At 45.7% G+C, this 22,965-nt stretch overlaps 1 protein-coding gene across 1 annotated transcript in view; it reads right to left on the bottom strand.

Annotated features, from left to right (window-relative positions):
• Positions 1 to 22,965, bottom strand: part of LONP1 (lon peptidase 1, mitochondrial) — a 213,826-nt gene that overhangs the window by 113,356 nt on the left and 77,505 nt on the right. Inside the window, exon 10 of the mRNA XM_073653197.1 lies at positions 15,727 to 15,905. Coding sequence (XP_073509298.1) covers positions 15,727 to 15,905 — 179 coding nt within the window. The remainder of the gene's footprint in view (positions 1 to 15,726; positions 15,906 to 22,965) is intronic.

Raw genomic sequence — 22,965 nt, 5'->3', positions numbered from 1 at the left:
AAGCCACCTAGCAATAGTTCTCTTTGATACCCCATGACTTTTCCTACTCCCCTGAAGGGCCAGAAACAAGGACTTGTCCTTCCTCCACTGACTAGTCATGTCTATGTACTGTAGTAATGCCCTTCTAACATCTAGATTGTGGAACCTAACCTCTCGGGGTTTTTAGGGTTACTGCAGAAAGAGGGAAGTACAATCTCCTGATTACAGTGGGATCTGGATACTACTTTCGGAAGGTACGCCGGATCTGTACGCAGGACGACCTGGTCCTCATGAATTTGGGTGTATGGGGGATCAACAGAAAGGGCCTGCAGGTCACACACCCTACGGGTCGACGTTACGGCCACTAAGAGAATGGTTTTGAGGGTGAGGATCTTTGGAGAGATAACCTGCAGGGGTTCAAATGGGTCGCCAGAGAGTGCGTTTAAAACCAAATTCAGGTCTCAGGGAGGAACTCTGAGAGCCCGAACTGGCTTAGCTCTGGAACAGGATTTAATGAATCTAGAGACCCATCTGTTCCCTGCCAGGTTACAATTATAGAGCGCCCCTAGGGCGGACACCTGAACTTTAAGTGTTCCCGTAGCCAACCCCAGGTCACGTCCCTTTTGTAAAAATTCTAGGACTTCTTTAACTGGAGGTTTATCCGACAATGGGGAGTCTATAAAATCCAGGAATTTTTCCCCAGACCCTGGAATAAATCTTAGTTGTTCTGGGCTTCCTACTACCCAACAGGGTAGAAACTAGGCCTGGTGAAAACCCCTTTATTGCTCAGTAACAACCTCTCAAATTCCAAGCCGCCATATGGAAACCTTTGGCTTGTGCATGGAATATCGGCCCCTGGATGAGAAGGTCCAGCCTGTCCGGCAGGACCCAGGGATCAGAGACCGACATTAGGCGAAGCAGGGAGAACCAGGTTTTTTTGGTCAAAAGGGGGCTATCAGAATTATCCTCGCCCCCTCCTCCCGAATTTTCCTCACAACTGCCGGGATCATCACTATCGGTGGAAACGCGTAGGCCTTCCCGTACTTCCAGGGTATCTGGAGAGCGTCTACAGCATAGGGATTCTCTGTTGGATTTAGTGAACAGAATCTCTCCACCTTCCTGTTCGCCCTGGTGGCGAACAAATGTCTGTCCGGTGACCCCCATAGCTGGATAATCTGTTGGAAGACTATCAGGTTTAGAGCCCACTCTCCTTGTCTTAAAGTGTGGCGACTGTGGAAATCTGCCCTTGAATTTTCTACCCCCCGGATGAAAAGAGCACTGAGGGATGGGAGATGCTGTTCTGCCAAATGCAGGATCCTGTTTGCCACTACCATAAGGGAGCGAGATCTTGTTCCTCCCTGGTGATTTATATACGCCACTGTCGTCCGATTGTCGGACCTGATCTGGACATGGCGACCCTGTATCAGGGGAAGGAAGCCTATCAGGGATTTCTCTACTGCCAAAAGCTCCTTTAGGTTTGATGACGCTTCTTTTTCGTGACGTAGCCAGAGCCCCTGAACTGATAGATCTGCTAGATGACCCCCCCAGCCGGAGCCACTTGAATCTGTTGTAATTTTGTGGTCGACTGGTTTGAACCACTGTAAGCCTGCGGTCAGATTCTCCCTGTTTGTCCACCAGGAGAGGGAGTTTACGGTCTCCAAAGAAAGAGATAGTCTTTTTCCTAAATATCCGTTGAAGGATTTTTGTGCTGACAGGACCTCCCACTGAAGGAGCCTCATATGACTCTGGGCCCATTTGACTGCCGGGAGACAGGAAGTCATGGAGCCTAGTAGGGACATTGCTTCTCTCAAGGACATCACGGGAGACCTTATGGCCCTTGAGACCAGGCTGATTATTTTGCAAACCTTGTCTTCCGGGAGGAACCAGGACTGGAGTTGGGAATCTATGGTCAAGCCCAGAAAGATCTGAGTCCTTGAGGGGGACAGCTTTGATTTTTGAATATTTATTAACTACGTCAGGTGATGTAAAGCTGTCCTGACCTCTAAAAGTTGAGAGGAACATTGGTCCTCCGATTTCCCTATTATCAGAAAGTCGTCCAGATAGGGAACAATCACCACGTTTTTGATTCGGAGAAAAGCTGTCACCTCCGCTATAACCTTTGTAAACACTCTCGGTGCTATCGAGAGTCCAAAAGGTAGGGCAGTGATTTGGAAATGTCTCAATTGCCCTTGGATGAACAGGGCTACCCTTAGGTACTTCCGGTAGTCTGGATGGATTGGGACGTGATAGTAGGCATCTTTTAGGTCGATAACTGCCATGAAACAATTGTGGTGTAGGAGTTTTACTGCAGAGTTTACGGATTCCATCTTGAAAGTCTGGTTGTTTATCAGCTGATTTAGACTTTTGAGGTTGATAATGGTCCTTAAGGACCAATTTGTTTTTTTTATCATGAACAGGGGGGAATAAAATCCCCGTCCCCATTGTGAAACTGGAACTTCGTAAAGGACCCGCTTGTCGACTAAGTCTAACACTTCCGATTCTAGGGCCATCTGCTCCTCCCTGGACTTCCTCCTGGAGGTGATCATGAAGGTTTGGTGAGGGACCTGACTGAAGGGTATCTTTAGGCCGTTCTTTATAATATCCAACACCCAGGGATTTGAAGTGATGGCTTCCCAAGCTGGGATAAAATGGGAAAGCCTTCCCCCGACCTCTAGGCTCGCGTCATTGGGGAGATTTTTTGGTACTGGAGGATGGTCCTCCAAACATGTAACCAGAGTCCTTTTGAGATCTGGGCTCCCATCTTTTCCTTTTTCCCGGAGGGCGACCCCGGTTAAATCTCTTCCTCCGAAAATAGGACCTTTTTGTTTCCCCCGTGAACCCTGGGAAACCTTTCTTTCTGTCGCCAGCCTTCTCCAAAAGCTCGTCCAGTTTTTGGCCAAACAAAAGTTTACCATCACAAGGAAGAGAACAAAGCTTATGCTTAGATTGTAAGTCTCCTGGGCAACCCTTGAGCCACAGGGCTCGTCTGGCAACATTAGACAAATTTGCAGACCTGGCAGCGAGTTTAACTGAATCCGCTGAGGAGTCGGCCAAAAAAGCTGATGCTGCTTGTAGCAAAGGCAGATTGGAGAGGATTTTATCTCTGGATATCTTTTTATCCTTGAGCTGGTCTCCTAATTGCTGAAGCCACACCATAAGTGACCTAGCGACACAAGTGCCTGCTACCGCTGGCTTAAGCCCCCTGCTGCTGCTTCCCAGGTGTGACGCAGGAAGGAATCTGCCTTCTTATCCAGAGCATCCTTTAGACTGCTGGAATCTTCCAGGGGTAGGGACGATCTTTTGGATGATCGGGCGACAGACCCGTCAACTTTAGGAATTTTGTCCCAGGACCCAGAGACACTATCCTCGAAGGGGTACCTCCTTTTAGAGGATCAGGGCAATACTCCTGATTTTTCCGGCTTCCTCCATTCCCAGTCTATAAGGGTCTGAATTTTAGGATTCACTGGAAAGGAGCGTCTTTTTTTTTTTCCTCCAGGCCTGCGAACATAATGTCTTCCAGGGACCTGGCTGTCTTTTCCTCCCTCAACCCCATGGTAGATCTGCCCGCTCTGACCAACTTGTCAGTATCCTCAATAGGGAAACAGGGCCTACCACTGTCTGATGAAGAGGAGGATGCCGAATCACTGAGGCAAAGATCCTCTGACTGGGAGGATAAATCATAGTCGGAGGAGATATCTTTATGGGATCTCTTTTTCCCCTTTAGCAAGCCTTTCAGGGAATCCTGAACCTCTGAACGGATTACAGACCTCAAATTAGAAGCGAAATCCGGGGTGCTCTCCGCTATGGTTTGGTTAATACAGCTTGCACAAACCTGTTTCTGCCAATCTATGGAAAGGGGGGCCTGGCATAAGGCGCAAACCCTGTGCTTCTTTTTGGCGCTACTCTTCTTAGGTTCCTAAGGAATGAAGCACATAATAACTTTCCATTACTATTAAGTGACATTCCCGAAGATCACTCACCCCTGAAGTCACAAAAGGGTACCGGATTTGGAGGCTGTGGCGGGACATAAGATGAATTCCTTCTGGATGGCCCTGAAGCGTCCAACACCTTAATTCTCCTGCTGCCGCTGCGGTTGCTGGAGCGGCCATCCGTGTGTGAGGTGTCCGACTGTTTCTTCCGCTGGCGTTGATGAGGTGGAGGGGTCAACTGCTGCAGCTCCTGGCTGTCCTGGTCTGCCATAGCTGCTACACCACAAGAGTATAGGCAGTGTTTGACCAGAACAACCCCCCCACCTTAAATAGGGCACATCCGGTCTCCTCCGGTTCATGTGTCTTCCCCCCTCCTGACACCCACCGGCCGATGTTTAAAAAAAAAAAAAAAAAACAGCCGGCAAGCACTTACAGGGAGCCGCCATCTTGGATCCGGGTGTCGCCCTCCGACGTCATCGGGCACGCCTCTCCCAGCGTGCACCGCGCATTGATGTCAGGCGCGTCATACCCGGAAGACACTGCTCCCGGCGTGCGACCAGCCAGGAGCCTGCGGCAGGGAGAGGACAGCACAGCGGTCTGCGGGGAGCAGGAGCCCTCCTCACCGCCTGCGCCCACACGGACACGGCTCCAGGGAACCGCGGACGGCGCTTCTGAGACCCGGAACCCGGTGCACAGGCAAGTGCCCACTCTTCCACATCGGAACAGGCCCAGGTAAGTAGGACACCTTTCTTCAGACAGGTTCCCATCAAGGACAGGAAACCAACTGAAGCGAGGGAGAGGTACCGCCCTTTTATTTCAGAAGGTTTCCAGTCCTTGGTGGGGCGGATCGCTCTCTCAAGGTGTGCTGTCATGGGTGAGGGGAAAACATGTGGAATCACTAAACTTCGCCAACAAAATGGAAAAAAAACAAAAAAAAAAAAACAGGCAAGCCCAGATGAAACAGAATTAAAAAATTACTGCAAATAGAGATGCTCAGATTTATCGAGGCCGATTAAGAATACAATTCTTAATTATTATCCGCAATAAGGCAAGTATTGCAGTGGAGGTCAAAGCCAACAAATAGCGGACCTCCTGTTTGTTGCACTGACATTCAAGTTGACCTACTCATCGACAGACATCACATCGCTAAACATACAGTTGAAAAGGAAAAAGGAGAGCGCTCTTAAGTGCGGCACCACCAGCATTGTTAAGTTGGAAAGGTAAGCTTTGCTGAGCCCACCATGAAGTGTTGTGCAGCAAGCACAACACTGATGTAAGAATGGTAATCAATTTCCCATGGGCTGCTGCTACATTCACGGAATCCTTAGGCTATGTGCCCACGATGCAGAAATGAAGCAGAAAATTTCTGCATCTCCCTGGCAGAAAAAAAGCATGCAGATTGTGCATGCGTTTTTCCTGCAGAATACATGCGGATCCACATGCGTTTCCGCATGCAGATTGACAAGCGCTTTCCAGGCGATAGCATCACTTGGAAAGTGCTTGACAACTAGGTCACACTATATAAATCCATGCAAACAGCATGGATTTATACAGTGTGACCGTAAAAATTAAAACAAATAAAGCTATACTCACCCCCGAGGCCCCGGCGTGGCTGCAGCGCTCGTTCCTGTCTGGTTCCCGGCTGCTGGCATATCGCGAGACAGAGTGGTGAAGGGCCTGCGGTCACATGACTGTGACGTCACCGCAGGTCCTCAAGCGATGCCGGCATTCAGAGAAAAGCCTTCGGAAAGGTGAGTATAAACTTTATTTGTTATTTTATTCTTTTTTTACAGGTAGAATGGTACCCAGGTCTGGATGAGAGTCTCCTCTCCTCCAGAACTGGGTACCATCCGCACATAGAGACGCATAGAAGCCGCTTATACAAATGTACAGTCGCGGTTTCTATGCTTCTCAATGCAAGTCAATGGCGGGAGTTCCACTGCGCTTCCGCAAAATTAAATGACATGCTGCGGATTTTTGTACGCAGCATAAACGCTGCGGAAAAATCCGCAGCATGTGCATAGAACATGCGGAATCCCCTTGGGGACCATGGGGTGCGGATTACCTAGCGTTTCACAAGCGTTTATGCTGCGGAAATTCCGCAGCATAAACGCTTGAAAAACGCTACGTGGGCACCCAGCCTTAGAGCAGGGATGTCAAGCTCAAACACACAGAGGGCCAAAATGAAAAACTTGGACAAAGTTGCGGGCCAATCAGTATATAGTATAATGGGCCCTACATGGTCCATCTATATATATATATATATATAATCGTCTTATCCTGTCTGTCTGTCCAGGAAATCCCGCGTCGCTCATTGGTCTGGCCGCGGTCAATCAGCGACACGGGATTTCAGAAAAAGATGGCGGCCGTTAGCGGCTCATCTGCCGGACGGAGGTCAGCGGTGATGCAGCAGGGAGATGACCGGCGCTAGCCGCTCATCTCCCCGCTGTTGGCAGCACAAGTACCCCGACGGGCGGCGCCATTGACCTCCATGCGGCTACCATCGGGAGATCAGCGGCTTGGCCCGCTGATCTCCCGACGGCAAGTGTGAAGGGAGGACCGGGGTGCGGCGCCGCCGGTCGGGATACTTCTGCTGCGAGCGCCGCTCCCCGGTCTTCACTAATAAGATTCGCTGATTGGTCGTGGTCGCCGGCCGCGACCAATCAGCTTTATTGGGGCCAAATTTAAACCCCGCTCTGCTGATTGGTCGCGACTAATCAGCGATTTTGTCGCCAAATTTAAACACGCTCTCCAGTCCTCACTAACAAGGTACGCTGATTGGTCGCGGCCGCCGCCCGCAAACAATCACCGATATTGCCGCCAAATTTAAACACCGCTTTGCTGATTGGTTGCGGTTGCCAGCCGCGACCAATCAGCGCTTTTGGCGCCAAATTTAAACACCGCTCTGCTAATTGCGCCCGGTCAGCCGCATACATATTCTAGAATACCCGATGCGTTAGAATCGGGCCACCATCTAGTACAGTATAATGGGCCCCAGATAGTCCTTCACGGAGAATAATGGCCTCACATAGGAGTGGTAGTTCTGGTGTCGCGTGCCAAATGTAACCACCCTGTGGGCCATGGGCCAGAGTTTGACAAGTATGCCTTAGAGGAATCAAGACGCCAATGCAGAAAGAATAAAACATGGTTTCATGAATGCTACCAAACACTGGGAGATCAGAGATACTATCGGCAATAACAAGGTATTTATTTAGGCAGCACGTTTTGGAGTCGGTCTGACTCCTTCATCAGGCACAAATAGGATGTCAGTCTTGACCTTTTATAGGGGTCAATCTTTACATAGGTTAAAATGATTGGTGGATAGTGTGTTATGTATTGTACATAATATACATAAAACTACAGAAATTAAAATATTTAAAAGTACAGATTTCACATTTAATTTCAACAGTTACAATTATAAAAGACATGAATTAAAAAAATATACTGATAGTTGCATAAATAAGATTTTAGTCATGTAAAAAAACATTAAAAATGCCAGTGAATAATGGTACTCTGAGGTAATGAAACATATGCTTTTATGTGGATCTGATATATTGGAAATATACAAGTCTAGTGAGTAAGCCCATGAAATATACTGGGAGAAAAGGGAAAAAAGGGATAGAAGGAAGGGGAGGGGGGAATAAAAAAGGAAAGATTGAAAATCCAAGTGATTCCTATGCATTCATTCAGTCCTTCGGGGACCAACGTAGCCAATTTGAAAATCCAGTATGATTCCCTATTGAGGAGTCTCTGGTATCTGTTGGGAATGCATCCTGATATCTGCTTTAATAGGATTAATGCGAGGTTACTAGGGTCCTTATAAGGCTGGGTGCCCACGTAGCGTTTTTCAAGCGTTTATGCTGCGGAATTTCCACAGCGGAAACGCTTGTGAAATGCTAGGTAATCCGCACCCCATGGTCCCCAAGGGGATTCCGCATGTTCTATGCACATGCTGCGGATTTTTCCGCAGCGTTTATGCTGCGTACAAAAATCCGCAGCATGTCATTTAATTTTGCGGAAGCGCAGTGGAACTCCCGCCATTGACTTGCATTGAGACGCACAGAAACCGCGACTGTACATTTTTACAAGCGGCTTCTATGCGTCTCTATGTGCGGATGGTGCCCAGTTCTGGAGGAGAGGAGACTCTCATCCAGACCTGGGTACCATTGTATCTGTAAAAACAGAATAAAATAACAAAGTTTATATTCACCTGTCCGGCGGCTTCTCTCTGAATGCCGGCATCGCTTGAGGACCTGCGGTGACGTCACAGTCATGTGACCGCAGGCCCTTCACCGCTGTGTCTCGCGATATGCCGGCAGCCGGGAACCAGAGAGGAAGGAGCGCGACAGCCACGCCGGGACATCGGGGGTGAGTATAGCTTTATTTGTTTTAATTTTTACGGTCACACTGTATAAATCCATGCTGTTTGCATGGATTTATACAGTGTGACCTAGTTGTCAAGCACTTTCCAAGTGATGCTATCGCCTGGAAAGCGCTTGTCAATCTGCATGCGGAAACGCATGTGAATCCGCATGTACAATCTGCATGCGCTTTTTTCTGCCAGGGAGATGCAGGAATGCTGCAGAAATTTTCTGCTTCATTTCTGCATCGTGGGCACATAGCCTTATGTTCAAATAGAAAATGCCTAGAAAGTCTGATTAGTCACACGATTCCTGATGTCATAGCGATGGTCAGCGCTCATGAAACCACGTTTATTTCTTCCTATATTGGCTAAACATACTGGTAGAAGAAGTTCATGCCCCAGTGAAAGCTATCTGATAACGCCCACTTGGATTTAATGAAAATTAACTCATTAGCTACCAAATACTTTGAAAATATATTAGCAACTAAGAGGTGAAAATAAAAAAACTTATTTTTCTGCTCTGTAGCCACTATTAAATCATGTGTCCAGTTTGACAAGAAAAATTTGGTGAAAGGTCCTTTAATGTTAACTAAAAACATTATCTAAGGCACTATAAAATTGATGATTATACAAAACACATAACCATAATGATCAGTGTGTAAAAAAGTACAAGTGCAAACAATCCAATAATCACATATTAACCAGTTCATTACCTGACCATTTTCTTTCCTACCTGTCTCTAAAAAAATGTTTTCGTTCAGATATTCAAATAATTTTGCCACTTTTATCGCAATACATGGGGCTTGCTTAATTTTTGTGTTACATTCATATTCCTCTTTTTCTACTGACATTGGGGGAATCATTTTTGCACATCTTATATATTTTATGACCAAAATTTTAATTTTTTTTTATATCTAACCATATACAGGTGCTTCTCACTAAGTTAGAATATCATCAAGAATTTAATTTAATTCATTTCTTCAATACAAAAAGTGAAACTCATTATAAAGAGTCATTACAGACAGAGTGATCTATTTCACGTGTTTATTTCTGTTAATGTTGATGATTATGGCTTACAGCCAATGGAAACACAAAAGTCATTATCTCAGAAAATTAGAATAATTAAGAAAAAACACCTGCAAAGGCTTACTACGCATTAAAAAAGGTCCCTTAGTCTGTTTCAGTAGGCTCCACAATCATGGGGAAGACTGCTGACTTGACAGATGTCCAGAAGGCAGTCATTGACACACTCCACAAGGTCCTAGCGTTCCAATTTTCATTTGGAAATCAAGGTCCCAGAGTCTGGAGGAAGAGTGGAGAGACCACAATCCAAGCTGCTTGAGGTCTAGTGTGAAGTTTCCACAATCAGTGATGGTTTGGGGAGCCATGTCATCTGCTGGTGTAGGTCCACTGTGTTATCAAGACCAAAGTCAGCGCAGCCGTCTACCAGGAAATTTTAGAGCACTTCATGCTTCCCTCTGCCGACAAGCTTTTTGGAGATGGAAATTTCATTCTCCAGCAGCACTTGACACCTGTCCACACTGCCAAAAGTACCAATACCTGGTTTAAAAACAACATTATCACTGTGCTTGATTGGCCAGCAAACTCACCTGACCTTATCCCCATAGAGAATCTATGGGGTATTGTCAAGAGGAAGATGAGACACCAGACCCAACAATGTAGACGAGCTGAAGGCTGCTATCAAAGCAACCTGGGCTTCCATAACACCTCAGCAGTGCCACAGGCTGATCGCCTCCATGCCACGCCGCATTGATGCAGTAATTGATGCAAAAGGAGCCCCGACCAAGTATTGAGTGCATTTACTAAAAACATTTTTCAAGCTGTTATAAAGTATTCTAATTTACTGAGATAAAGACATTTGTGTTTTCATTGGCTGTAAGCCATAATCATCAACATTAACAGAAATAAACACTTCAAATAGATCACTCTGATTGTAATGACCCTATATATGAGTTTCACTTTTTGTATTGAAGAACTGAAATAACTTTTTCATGATATTCTAATTTAGTGAGATGCACCTGTATGTAACCATGTTTGTCTTATTACTGACGGCTAAGTGTTGAGCCAGATGCCTTGTTAGGAATTCCCTTCATTTCTCTAATTTTAGAATAGCAAAATTTTGCTTAACCCCTTTACAGCCTGGGACGTATTAGTATGCACCAGGCTTTAACCCCCGGTTCAAAGCAGGCTCCGGCGCTGAGCACATACTGAACCGGGCACATGTCAGCTGATCATTACAGCTGACATGTGCCCGCAACAGCCGCGGGTGGAATCGCAATCCGCCCGCCGCTAACATGTTAAATGCCGCTGTCAATCTCTGACAGCAGCATTTAACAGCGCCGCGCCGGAAGTGAATCACTTACCCCGCCCATCGGTGACCCCGTCACGTGATCGCGGGTCACTGATGGGTGGTCATGACAACCCTGGGTCTGCAGCAGACTCCAGTGGTTGTCATGAGCTGATCGCTATGAGCGCCACCTAGTGGTCGGCGCTCATAGAACAGGAGCATTTCTACTACATAGATGTGATCTGCTGATCATCTGTATGTAGCAGAGGCGATCAGACAAGTGCTGCTTCTAAAGACCATAGAAGCAAGCAAAAAGTGTAAAAAAAAATGGTTTTAAAAAAAATATATATAAAAGCTTAAATTCACCCCCCTTTCGCCCCATTGAAAATAAAAAAAAACACATACACATATTTGGTATCAGAATCGCCTGATCTATCAATATAAAAAAAGAATGAATCCGATCAGTAAATGGCGTAACGAGAAAAAAATTCTAAACGCCAGAATTAAGTTTTTTTGGTCGCCGCAACATTGCAATAAAATGCAATAACGGGCGATCAAAATATCGGATCTACCCCAAAATGGTATCAATAAAAACTTCAGCTCAGCGCGAAAAAAATAAGCCCTCAACTGGCCTCAGATCCCGAAAAATGGAGACGCCATAGGTCATGGAAAGTGGAGCCATATTTTTTTTTTATTTTTTTTTTTTAGCAAACTTTGGAATTTTTTTTCACCACTTAACTAAAAAAGAACCTATACATGTTTGGTGTCTACGAACTTGTAATGACCTGGAGAATAATAATGGCAGGTCAGTTTTAGCATTCAGTGAACGTGGTAAAAAAAAAAAAAAGAAAAAAAAAAAAAAACATCTGTGGTATTGCACTTTTTTTGCAATTTCACCGGACTTGGAATTTTTTTCCCGTTTTCCCGTACACGATATGGTAAAACCAGTAATGTCGTTCAAAAGTACAACTCGTCCCGCAAAAAATAAGCCCTCACATGGCCATATTGACCAAAAAATAAAAAACGCTATGGTTCTGGGAACAAGGAGCAAAAAACGAAAATGCAAAAACGGAAAATCTCAGGGTTGAGAAAGGGTTAAAAAAAACAACCACCACCCATCTTTGATTGCTGAAAATACCATAATATAAGGAGTTGTAAACAACACTGATGAGTTTTTTTTTTTGTTGATGGCAGAAGTAGTGATTAAAGGGTTATTCCCCAAAAAGCCAGCCATCCGCAAATTCATAGATTAAAGGGAACCTGTCACGTCCTAGCTGCCCTCTAGACTGCCCCCATAGCGTTGTTAGTGATGCAATGTGCATCACTAGCAAGCTGTTTTCATGAAAATTGGAGCAGCTATGATAATTTTATAACGTTTAATATACTTAGATCCTACCTGCGTTTTCAGCCATAGGGGTGTGCTTGTCATATTCAGTCATGGGCGGGCGCAGCATTCATTCACTGCTGGCGCCGCCCATGTATTTGAAACCTGCTCCCGGCAAGCGCTGATATTGTGGGGCGCAGGAGCACTTGTACAAGTCCAGCTGCCTGCGCAGTGAGGCTGTGTGATTACCAGCTTCAATGTGCATGCGCTGGGAACATAGCGCGTCATAGCGCATGCTCAGTGAAGCTGTGTAGTTCGCAGCTGCACTGCGCATGCGCTATGACGCTCTATTCCCCGCGCATGCGCAGTGAGGCTGTGTGATAACCGATTTCACTGCGCATGCGCGGGGAACATGGTGAGTCATAGTGCATGCGCATTGAAGCTGGTAATCACACAGCCTTACGTTACAGGCGGCCGGACATGTACAAGTGCGCCTGCGCCCCACAATGTCAGCGCTTGCCGGGAGCAGGTTTCAAATACATGGGCGGCGCCAGCAGTGAATGAATGCTGCGCCCGCCCATGACTGAATATGACAAGCACGCCCCTATGACTGAAAAGGCAGGTAGGATCTAAGTATATTAAACGTTATAAAATCATCATAGCTGCTCCAATTTTCATGAAAACAGCTTGCTAGTGATGCACATTGCATCACTAACAACGCTATGGGGGCAGTCTAGAGGGCAGCTAGGACGTGGCAGGTTCCCTTTAAGGGATAAATTACGATTGCAATATATGGGGACTCTGCAACCCCATCCAGAATGTAGTGGAGGTGCACGTGGCTGGCCTAGACTCCACTCATTGTCTATGGGACTGCTGGTTGAGCTGCGTACAGCATTCTGTTTTCTCCAGTAGTCTCAAACAATGAATGGAGGGAAAGTCAAGCATGTGCACCTCCAGTGCATTCAAGATAAGGCTATAGACCCCAATCTTTGGACTCCAAAGCCCCGATCTCAGGACCCTTGAGATCCCAGCAGTTAGACACCAAGCAGTCAGACACCCAGCAATCCATCTCCAAGCAAGTTATTGTATGCCAGGGATGTCAAACTGAAATAAACAAAGGGTCAAAATAAAAAAAATTTGGATAAAGTCACGGGCCAAACAGTATACGGTATAATGGGCCCCACAAAGTCCTCCATACAGAATAATGGGCCTCACATAGACCTCCATGCAGAATAACAGGCCCCACATAGGCCTCCATATAGAATAATTGCCCCACATAGGGGTGGTGGTTCTGGTGTTGAAGGCCAAACAAAACCACAATGCGGGCCAGATTTGGCCAACGGGCCGGAGTTTAACGTGTGTTGTATGCATAGGGACTAACTTGTTACTTTGTAAATAAATTTTAACCGCTTCCCGACCGCCCACTGTAGATAAACGTCGGCGCTGCCTGGGCTCTGTGCAGCGCCGACGTTTAAAAACGGTGGGTGGTCCCGCAGCGCTCAGGACCCCCAGGGTCCTGCAAGCGCTGCGGGTGCGGTGCAGAGCGATAGCTCTGACCGGGAACATCATCGGGACCTGATTGGATCAGGTCCCAGTGATGTTAACCCTTTGCTATCTTCTATATGCCACGATCTATAGTGATCGCGGCATATAGAAGATAGTGAGAGGAGAGGGGGTCGTCTACTTACCTCTCCGACGACCCCTGATACCTTCCAGGACCTGGCGTTATGGCAGCTGGAGGTCACATGACCGCCTCCAGATCTGCCATATATGGTGTCTTGCTAGGCTCAGCCGCCATACAGCTCCATCAGCCGAAAAATAAAAAAGTTATAGCGCTCAGAATAAAGCGATGCAAAAAAAATATTTTTTCTATAAAATTGTTTTATTGTGTAAAAGCGCCAAAACATAAAAAAATATACAGTAAGTGTAGTATCGCTGTAAAAGTACTGACCAGAAGAATAATGCTGCCTTATCACTTTTACCACACGCAGAACGGCATAAAAAAAACCTCAAAAAACAATTCCTGAATTGTTAGTTTTTGTTCATTTTACCTCCCAAAAAACGGAATAGAAAGCGATCAAAAAATGTCACGTACCCAAAAATGGTACCAATAAAAATGTCAACTCGTCCCGCAAAAAACAAGCCGTCACTTGACTCTGTCGGCCGAAATATGGAAAAATTATAGCTCTCAAAATATGGCGATGCAAAAACTAGATTTTGCAAAAAAAAGCATCTTTTAGTGTGACAGCTGTCAATCATAAAAACCCGATATAAATCTGGTATCTCTGTAATCGCACCGACCCGAAGAATAAAGTAATTTCATCACTTATACCGCACGAGGAACGGCGTAAAAAATAAATAAAACCAATTCTTCATCTGCTACTGATTTGTTTACTATGTCTCCCAATGTGCTCACCACACATCTAGATAAGTTCCCGAAGGGGTCTAGTTTACAAAATGGTGTCACTTGTGGGGGGTTTCCACTGTTTAGGCACATCAGGGGCTTCCCAAATGCGACATGGCGTCCGCTAATTATTCAAACAAATTTTACATTCAAAAAGTCAAATGGCGCTCCTTCCCTTTCAAACCCTGCCGTGCACCCAAACAGTGGTTTGCCTCCACATATGGGGTATCGGCGTGTTCAGGAGAAATTGCACAACAAATTTCATGGTGGAATTTCTCCTGTTACCCTTATGATAATGCAAAATTAGGGGATGAAAAACATTTTTGTGGGAAAAATATGAAAATTTTATTTTTACAGCTCAATATTATAAACTTCTGTGAAGCACCTTGGGGTTCAAGGTGCTCACCACACATCTAGATAAGTTCCCTAAGGGGTCTAGTTTCCAAAATGGTGTCACTTGTGGGGGGTTTCCACTGTGTAGGCACATCAGGAGCTCTCCAAACGCAACATGGCGTCTGCTAATTATTCAAACAAATTTTAATGGCACTCCTTCCCTTCCAAACCCTGCCGTGCGCCCAAACAGTGGTTTTCCCTCACATATGGGGTATCAGCGCGCTCAAGAGAAATTGCACAAAAAAATTTGGGGTCCACTTTTTCCTGTTAGCCCTACGAAAATAAAAAAAAATTGGGTCTAAAGTAACATTTTTGTGAAAAAAGTTAAATGTTCATTTTTTTCTTCCACATTCCAAAAATTCCTGTGAAGCACCTGAAGGGTTAATAAAGTTCTTGAATGTGGTTTTGAGCACCTTGAGGGGTGCAGTTTTTAGAATGGTGTCACTTTTGGGTATTTTCGGTCATAAAGACCCCTCAAAGTGACTTCAAATGTGATGTGGTCCCTAAAAAAATGTTTTTGTAAATTTTGTTGGAAAAATGAGAAATCGCTGGTCAACTTTTAACCCTTATAGCTCCCTAACAAAAAAAAATTTTGGTTCCAAAATTGTGCTGATGTAAAGTAGACATGTGGGAAATATTATTTATTAACTATTTTTTGTGAAATATCTCTCTGATTTAAGGGCATGAAAATTCAAAGTTTGAAAATTGCAAAATTTGCCAAATTTCCAATTTTTTCACAAATAAACGCAAGTGATATAGAAGAAATTTTACCACAATCATGAAGTACAATATGTCACGAAAAAACAATCTCAGAATCAGGGGAATCCGTTTAAGAGTTCCTGAGTAATTACTTCATAAAGTGACAGTGGTCAGAATTGAAAAAATTGGCCTGGTCACGAAGGCAAAAACAGGTTCTGGTGCGAAATGGTTAAGCTGTAGTACTGGAAACAAGTGCTGGTTATCAAATTCTGCATTAAACTGATAATGTTACAAAAACAAATTACGGTGAAAAACCCAACAACTCACCTGTGGCCTTTAATTTCAGCCACGTCGGTCATCCCACCTACACTGAAGCGGAAATACTCCCTGTTCAATGCACGGGCAATCGAGCGAGCAATACTCGTTTTTCCTACTCCTGGTGGTCCATAAAAGCAAAGGATCTTCCCCTGTGTGCTTCCCCTGAGCTGACTCACAGCTATGAACTCCTAAAAGACAACACAACAGGATGCATAATGATTAAAGCAAACAGCATAACATTTTAGGTGGCATTTACAGCCCTCAATGCCAAGATGATAAACACATGCAACCTGCTTTCATTTATAACGGTCAGAATATGTAATCTGGCAGTGAAAGGACAAATGCACTTAGTTAGAAATTGTCCTTTTCTTCTCTACGTACAAGGCAAACCTCAGCATGTACTGTATACCACTGTGTGTAATTCCATTATCTTCATCCTGGGTCAAAGCTTTTACCTACAGTATATCAATTCTACTTGTACTAGTCCTAACATTAAAGTGTAATACAAACAGCATGACTATGTTGGAGAAAGTACCAAATTGTCTCAGATGACTATCCACTGTGAGGGTTTGAGAAATACTGTTACCTGCACTGCAAGTTTATGTTACATTTTATAAAAAATGTTGATTAGTGAAGGACTGGCATTCAATTTTGGTTTGTAAGGCTATGTGCCCACGATGCAGAAATGAAGCAGAAAATTTCTGCAGCATTTCTGTATCTCCCTGGCAGAAAAAACGCATGCAGATTGTACATGCGTTTTTCCTGCAGAATACATGCGGATCCACATGCGGATTCACATGCGTTTCCGCATGCAGATTGACAAGCGCTTTCCAGGCGATTTTAGCATCACTTGGAAAGTGATTGACAACTAGGTCACACTGTATAAATCCATGCAAACAGCATGGATTTATACAGTGTGACCGTAAAAATTAAAACAAATAAAGCTATACTCACCCCCGATGTCCCGGCGTGGCTGTCGCGCTCCTTCCTCTCTGGTTCCCGGCTGCCGGCATATCGCGAGACACAGCGGTGAAGGGCCTGCGGTCACATGACTGACGTCACCGCAGGTCCTCAAGCGATGCCGGCATTCAGAGAGAAGCCGCCGGACAGGCGAGTATAAACTTTGTTATTTTATTCTTTTTTTACAGGTATAATGGTACCCAGGTCTGGATGAGAGTCTCCTCTCCTCCAGACCTGGGTACCATCCGTACATTGAATTGCATAATATCCACGTGTTCAAATGTACAGACACGGATTCTATGCGTCTCAATGCAAGTCAATGGCGGCGCTTCCGCTGCGCTTCTGCAAAATTAATGAACATGCTGTGGATTTATTTGCGCTGCAGAAACGTTGCGGAAAAATCCGCAGCATGGGCATTGACATTGCGGAATGCCATTGGGGACCATGGGGTGCGGATTACCATGCGTTTCCGCTGTGGAAATTCCGCAGCGAAAACGCATGAAAAACGCATCGTGTGCACGCAGCCTAAGGCTATCTTTGGCTTTGCAATGAACTAAAACCCACAGCACAGTCACACAAAGGGGATTAAAATGGACTCTTATTGTTATTGCTGTTTTATGGATGACCCAGGGGTCACTATTTCATCCAAATCAGGTCATACTTTCCACTTTCCTTAAAGTACTGTATTCTATCTACCTCTTTCTTGCATCTTTGTAAGGGATTTAAAACTGTAAGCACTTTGCACATTTTATATCTATTTTCCCTATGTAGATGTTATGTGGGCATAAGCATTTTGCATTTATAGTAGACACCTTATTTTTCTATGTTCTAATAGTGATAAATTAATTACTTGATTTATGGTGTCTTCTCACATTGGAATATATCTGAATTTTTTGTACTGATCTACAGCTCTGGCAAAAATTAAGAGACCACTGCAAAATTTTAATTTTCTCAGATTTCTCTCTTTATAGCTGTATTTTGGAGTAAAATGTACATTGTTGTTTTACTCTATAAACTACTGACAACATGTCTCCGAAATTCAAAGCTAAAAATTTCGTATTTATTTGCAGCAAATGAGAAATCATCAAAATAATAAAAAAGAAACCGTGCTTTCAGACCTCAAATAATGAAAAGAAAACAAGTTCTTATTCATTTAGAAACAACAATACTCATGTTTTATCTCAGGAAGAGTTCAGAAATCAATATTTGGTGGAATAACCATGATTTGTAATCACAGCTTTCATGCGTCTTGGCATGCTTTCCACCAGTCTTTCACACTGCTTTTGGGTTAACTTATGCCACTCCTGGCACAAAAATTTAAGCTGCTCTTTGTTTGATGGCTTGTGACTATCCATCTTCCTCTTGATTACATTCCAGAGGTTTTCAATGGGGTTCAGGTCTGGAGATTGGGCTGGCCATGTCAGGGTCTTGATGTGGTGCTCCTTCATCCACACATTGATTGACCTAGCTGTGTGGCATGGGGTATTGTCTTGCTGGAAAACCAGTCCTCAGAGTTGGGGAACATTGCCTGAGCAGAAGGAAGCAAGTGTTTTTCAAGGATAACCTTGTATGTGGCTTGATTCATACAGTACAGACCAAAAGTTTGGACACACCTTCTCATTTTAAGATTTTTCTGTATTTCCATGACTATGAAAATTGTACATTCACACTGAAGGCATCAAAACTATGAATTAACACATGTGGAATTATATACTTAACAAAAAAGTGTGAAACAACTGAAAATATGTCTTATATTCTAGGTTCTTCAAAGTAGCCACCTTTTGCTTTGATGACTGCTTTGCACTCTTGGCATTCTCTTGATGAGCTTCAAGAGGTAGTCAAAGGAAATGGTTTTCACTTCACAGGTGTGCCCTGTCAGGTTTAATAAGTGGGATTTCTTGCCTTATAAACGGGGTTGGGACCATCAGTTGTGTTGTGCAGAAGTCAGGTGGATACACAGCTGATAGTCCTACTGAATAGACTGTTAGAATTCGTATTATGGCAAGAAAAAAGCAGCTAAGTAAAGAAAAACGAGTGGCCATCATTACTTTAAGATATGAAGGTCAGTCAGTGCGAAAAATTGGGAAAATTTTGAAAGTGTCCCCAAGTGCAGTTGCAAAAACCATTAAGCGCTACAAAGAAACTGTCTCAAATGAGGACCACTCCAGGAAAGGAAGACCAAGAGTCACCTCTGCTTCTGAGGATAAGTTTATCAGAGTCACCAGCCTCAGATATCGCAGGTTAACAGCAGCTTAGATTAGAGACCAGATCAATGCCACACAGAGTTCTAGCAGCAGACACATCTCTTCAACAACTGTTAAGAGGAGACTTTGTGCAGCAGGCCTTCATGGTAAAATAGCTGCTAGGAAACCACTGCTAAGGACAGGCAACAAGCAGAAGAGACTTGTTTGGACTAAAGAACACAAGGAATGGACATTAGACCAGTGGAAATCTGTGCTTTGGTCTGATGAGTACAAATTTGAGATATTTACTTCCAACCACCGTGTCTTTGTGCGACGCAGAAAAGGTGAACGGATGGACTCTACATGCCTGGTTCCCACCGTGAAGCATGGAGGAGGTGGTGTGATGGTGCTTTGCTGGTGACACTGTTGGGGATTTATTTAAAATTGAAGGCATACTGAACCAGCATGGCTACCACAGCATCTTGCAGTGGCATACTATTACATCCGGTTTGCGTTTAGTTGGACCATCATTTATTTTTCAACAGGACAATGACCCCAAACACACCTCCAGTCTGTGTAAAGGCTATTTGACCAAGAAGGAGAGTGATGGGGTGCTACGCCAGGTGACCTGGCCTCCACAGTCACCAGACCTGAACCCAATCAAGATGGTTTGGAGTGAGCTGGACCGCAGAGTGAAGGCAAAAGGGCCAACAAGTGCTAAGCATCTCTGGGAACTCCTTCAAGATTGTTGGAAGACCATTTCGGGTGACTACCTCTTGAAGCTCATCAAGAGAATGCCAAGAGTATGCAAAGCAGTCATCAAAGCAAAAGGTGGCTACTTTGAAGAACCTAGAATACAAGACATATTTTCAGTTGTTTCACACTTTTTTGTTAAGTATATAATTCTACATGTGTTAATTCATAGTTTTGATGCCTTCAGTGTGAATGTACAATTTTCAAAGTCATGAAAATACAGAAAAATCTTTAAATGAGGTGTGTCCAAACTTTTGGTCTGTACTGTACGTCCTTCGGAAAGATTAACCTGCCCAATTCAAGCCATGCTGAAGCATCCCCAGATCATCACCGATCCTCCACCAAATTTCAGAGTGGATGCCCCTCCAGGTCTCCGTCTAACCATTAGATGACCAGGTGTTGGTCAAAGCTAAAAATTAGACTTAGAGTAGAGTAGATTACCTTACTCCAGTCCTCTATGGTCCAATCCTTATGGCCTTTGACAAACTTCAGCCTGGCTCTCCTTTGCTCCTCTAGGAGCCTGTTACGAACTCTTCTTGCCATGCACTTCACCCCAGCTGCCATTTGCCATTCCTTTTGTAGATCACTTGATGTCACCCTCCGGTTGCGGAGTGACATTCGAATAAGATGACTGTCATTCCGGTCCCTTTCGCTCTCTGTCGGTCTGTAGCTTTGCTGTCCTCAATGTCTGCTGCTTGACCTTGTTGCAATGGACTGCATTCTTCGAAATTTTAAGGATGGAGGTAACATGACGCTCACTGTATCCTTCTGCTAATAAAGCCAGAATTGAGCCCTTCTTTCTCAAGACTTTTCTTTTCATCTCCTTTGGCATGGTTAAGTTATTTTTTCATTCAAATTACTTTTGGGCTATTCCTAGCACTTGTTTTGCCATCCAGCTTGTCCTATTGCAAGAGGATTGTGAAGACCACAGCAGTGTTTTTTATACTTTCCCTTGTTACATAAGATTTGGTTCAGGTGATCACCTAATCAGAAGCACATTAAGTAGAATGAGGTGGACTTTGGTTGGAATTCAACAGACACTGGAATGGAATGGCTGTCAGACATGTAGAGATGGGGATTTTTAGAGAACGGCAGGGGTCTCTTAATTTTTGCCAGAGCTGTAGATACACATCTCCATTTATCCAGACTCTTGTTTTTCTGTTGCACTGGCTGCAAATAAGAATCTAAGGTTATATTATGGAGCATGAGTTCCCTCTAGTGGCCAATTTTATGACTGATTTATGAATCTTTTCTACTATTTTCCCTATTTTTAACTTCTGTTTTTAATAATTCTGTTAATAAAGATTTATGCGAGTTTACTATTATGTTGGCTTTTTTACTTCCATGACTTTGTAGGTTTAATAAGTATGCCTAAACAGTAGTTTTGAACCACAAATGGGGTATTCCTGACCTCAGAAGAAATTGCACAACAAATTTTGGAGTAAGTTTTCCCCTACTAACAATTTGGAGCTAAAGCAATATTTGTATGGGGAAAAGGAAAAAAAAACAAAAAACAAAACAAAACAAAAAAAAAAAAAAAAAAAAAAATCAAAATTTTTCATCTTCACAGTTATAAAAATTCTGTGAAGTGCCGGTGGGTTCAAGGTGCTCACCACACATTTAGATAAATTCCTTGAGGGGGTGTAGCTTCCAAAATGGGGTCACTTCTGGGGAGCTTCCACTGTTTAAGAATATCAGGGGCTCGGCACTTGCAACATGGCGTCCGCTATCTATCCAGCCAATTTTGCGCTCCAAAAGTCAAATGGTGCTCCTTCCCTTCTGAGCCTTGCCGTGCACCCAATCAGTAGTTTTCCATCACATACGGGGTATCCAGGGGCGGAACTACCGCCCGTGCAGCCGGTTCATTGAACGGGGGCCCCGAGGGAGAGGGGGCCCCTCCAGCCTCCAGCAGGGCCGCCATCAGGGCATGACTGCCTTGACTCCAGTATGGGGCCCGGCCGGTAGGAGCCCCCTCGGAGCCCCCCTCTTGTGCGTCTCTCTCCTCATGGGGCCCCCGGCCCCATGCAAAGCGCCGGGTCCAGGACATCTCATAATTCCTCTGACTTCCGGTCATGTGACGGCGCCGTCACATGACCGGAAGGCAGGAGAACCTGGTGTCAGCGATTTGGACGAGCGCCAGGATTCTGCAGGGATCGCATGGGGGTAAGTATAACAAGTTTTATTTTTTTTTTAAATACAATTAACTAGGAGTGGGGGGAATGGGAGATGCACATGGGGGGGAGGGGAGAGATGAGAGATGCACATGGGGGGGAGGGGAGAGATGAGAGATGCACGGGGGGGTGGAGGGGAGAGATGCACGGGGGGGTGGAGGGGAGAGATGCACGGGGGGGTGGAGGGGAGAGATGCACGGGGGGGTGGAGGGGAGAGATGCACGGGGGGGTGGAGGGGAGAGATGCACGGGGGGGTGGAGGGGAGAGATGCACGGGGGGGTGGAGGGGAGAGATGCACGGGGGGTGGAGGGGAGAGATGCACGGGGGGTGGAGGGGAGAGATGCACGGGGGGTGGAGGGGAGAGATGCACGGGGGGTGGAGGGGAGAGATGCACGGGGGGTGGAGGGTGAGAGATGCACGGGGGGTGGAGGGTGAGAGATGCACGGGGGGGTGGGTGAGAGATGCACGGGGGGGTGGGTGAGAGATGCACGGGGGGGTGGGTGAGAGATGCACGGGGGGGTGGGTGAGAGATGCACGGGGGGTGGGTGAGAGATGCACGGGGGGTGGGTGAGAGATGCACGGGGGGTGGGTGAGAGATGCACGGGGGGTGGGTGAGAGATGCACGGGGGGTGGGTGAGAGATGCACGGGGGGTGGGTGAGAGATGCACGGGGGGTGGGTGAGAGATGCACGGGGGGTGGGTGAGAGATGCACGGGGGGTGGGTGAGAGATGCACGGGGGGTGGGTGAGAGATGCACGGGGGGTGGGTGAGAGATGCACGGGGGGTGGGTGAGAGATGCACGGGGGGTGGGTGAGAGATGCACGGGGGGTGGGTGAGGGATGCACGGGGGGTGGGTGAGGGATGCACGGGGGGTGGGTGAGGGATGCACGGGGGGTGGGTGAGGGATGCACGGGGGGTGGGTGAGGGATGCACGGGGGGTGGGTGAGAGATGCACGGGGGGTGGGTGAGAGATGCACGGGGGGTGGGTGAGAGATGCACGGGGGGTGGGTGAGAGATGCACGGGGGGTGGGTGAGAGATGCACGGGGGGTGGGTGAGAGATGCACGGGGGGTGGGTGAGAGATGCACGGGGGGTGGATGAGAGATGCACGGGGGGTGGATGAGAGATGCACGGGGGGTGGATGAGAGATGCACGGGGGGTGGATGAGAGATGCACGGGGGGT

This window comes from Phyllobates terribilis, unplaced genomic scaffold (genome assembly GCF_046119375.1).
Source record: "Phyllobates terribilis strain yellow unplaced genomic scaffold, ASM4611937v1 Scaffold_1__5_contigs__length_1240528914, whole genome shotgun sequence".
In the NCBI taxonomy this organism is placed as follows: Eukaryota; Metazoa; Chordata; class Amphibia; order Anura; family Dendrobatidae; genus Phyllobates; species Phyllobates terribilis.
This window is presented reverse-complemented; position numbering and strand designations above follow the sequence as displayed.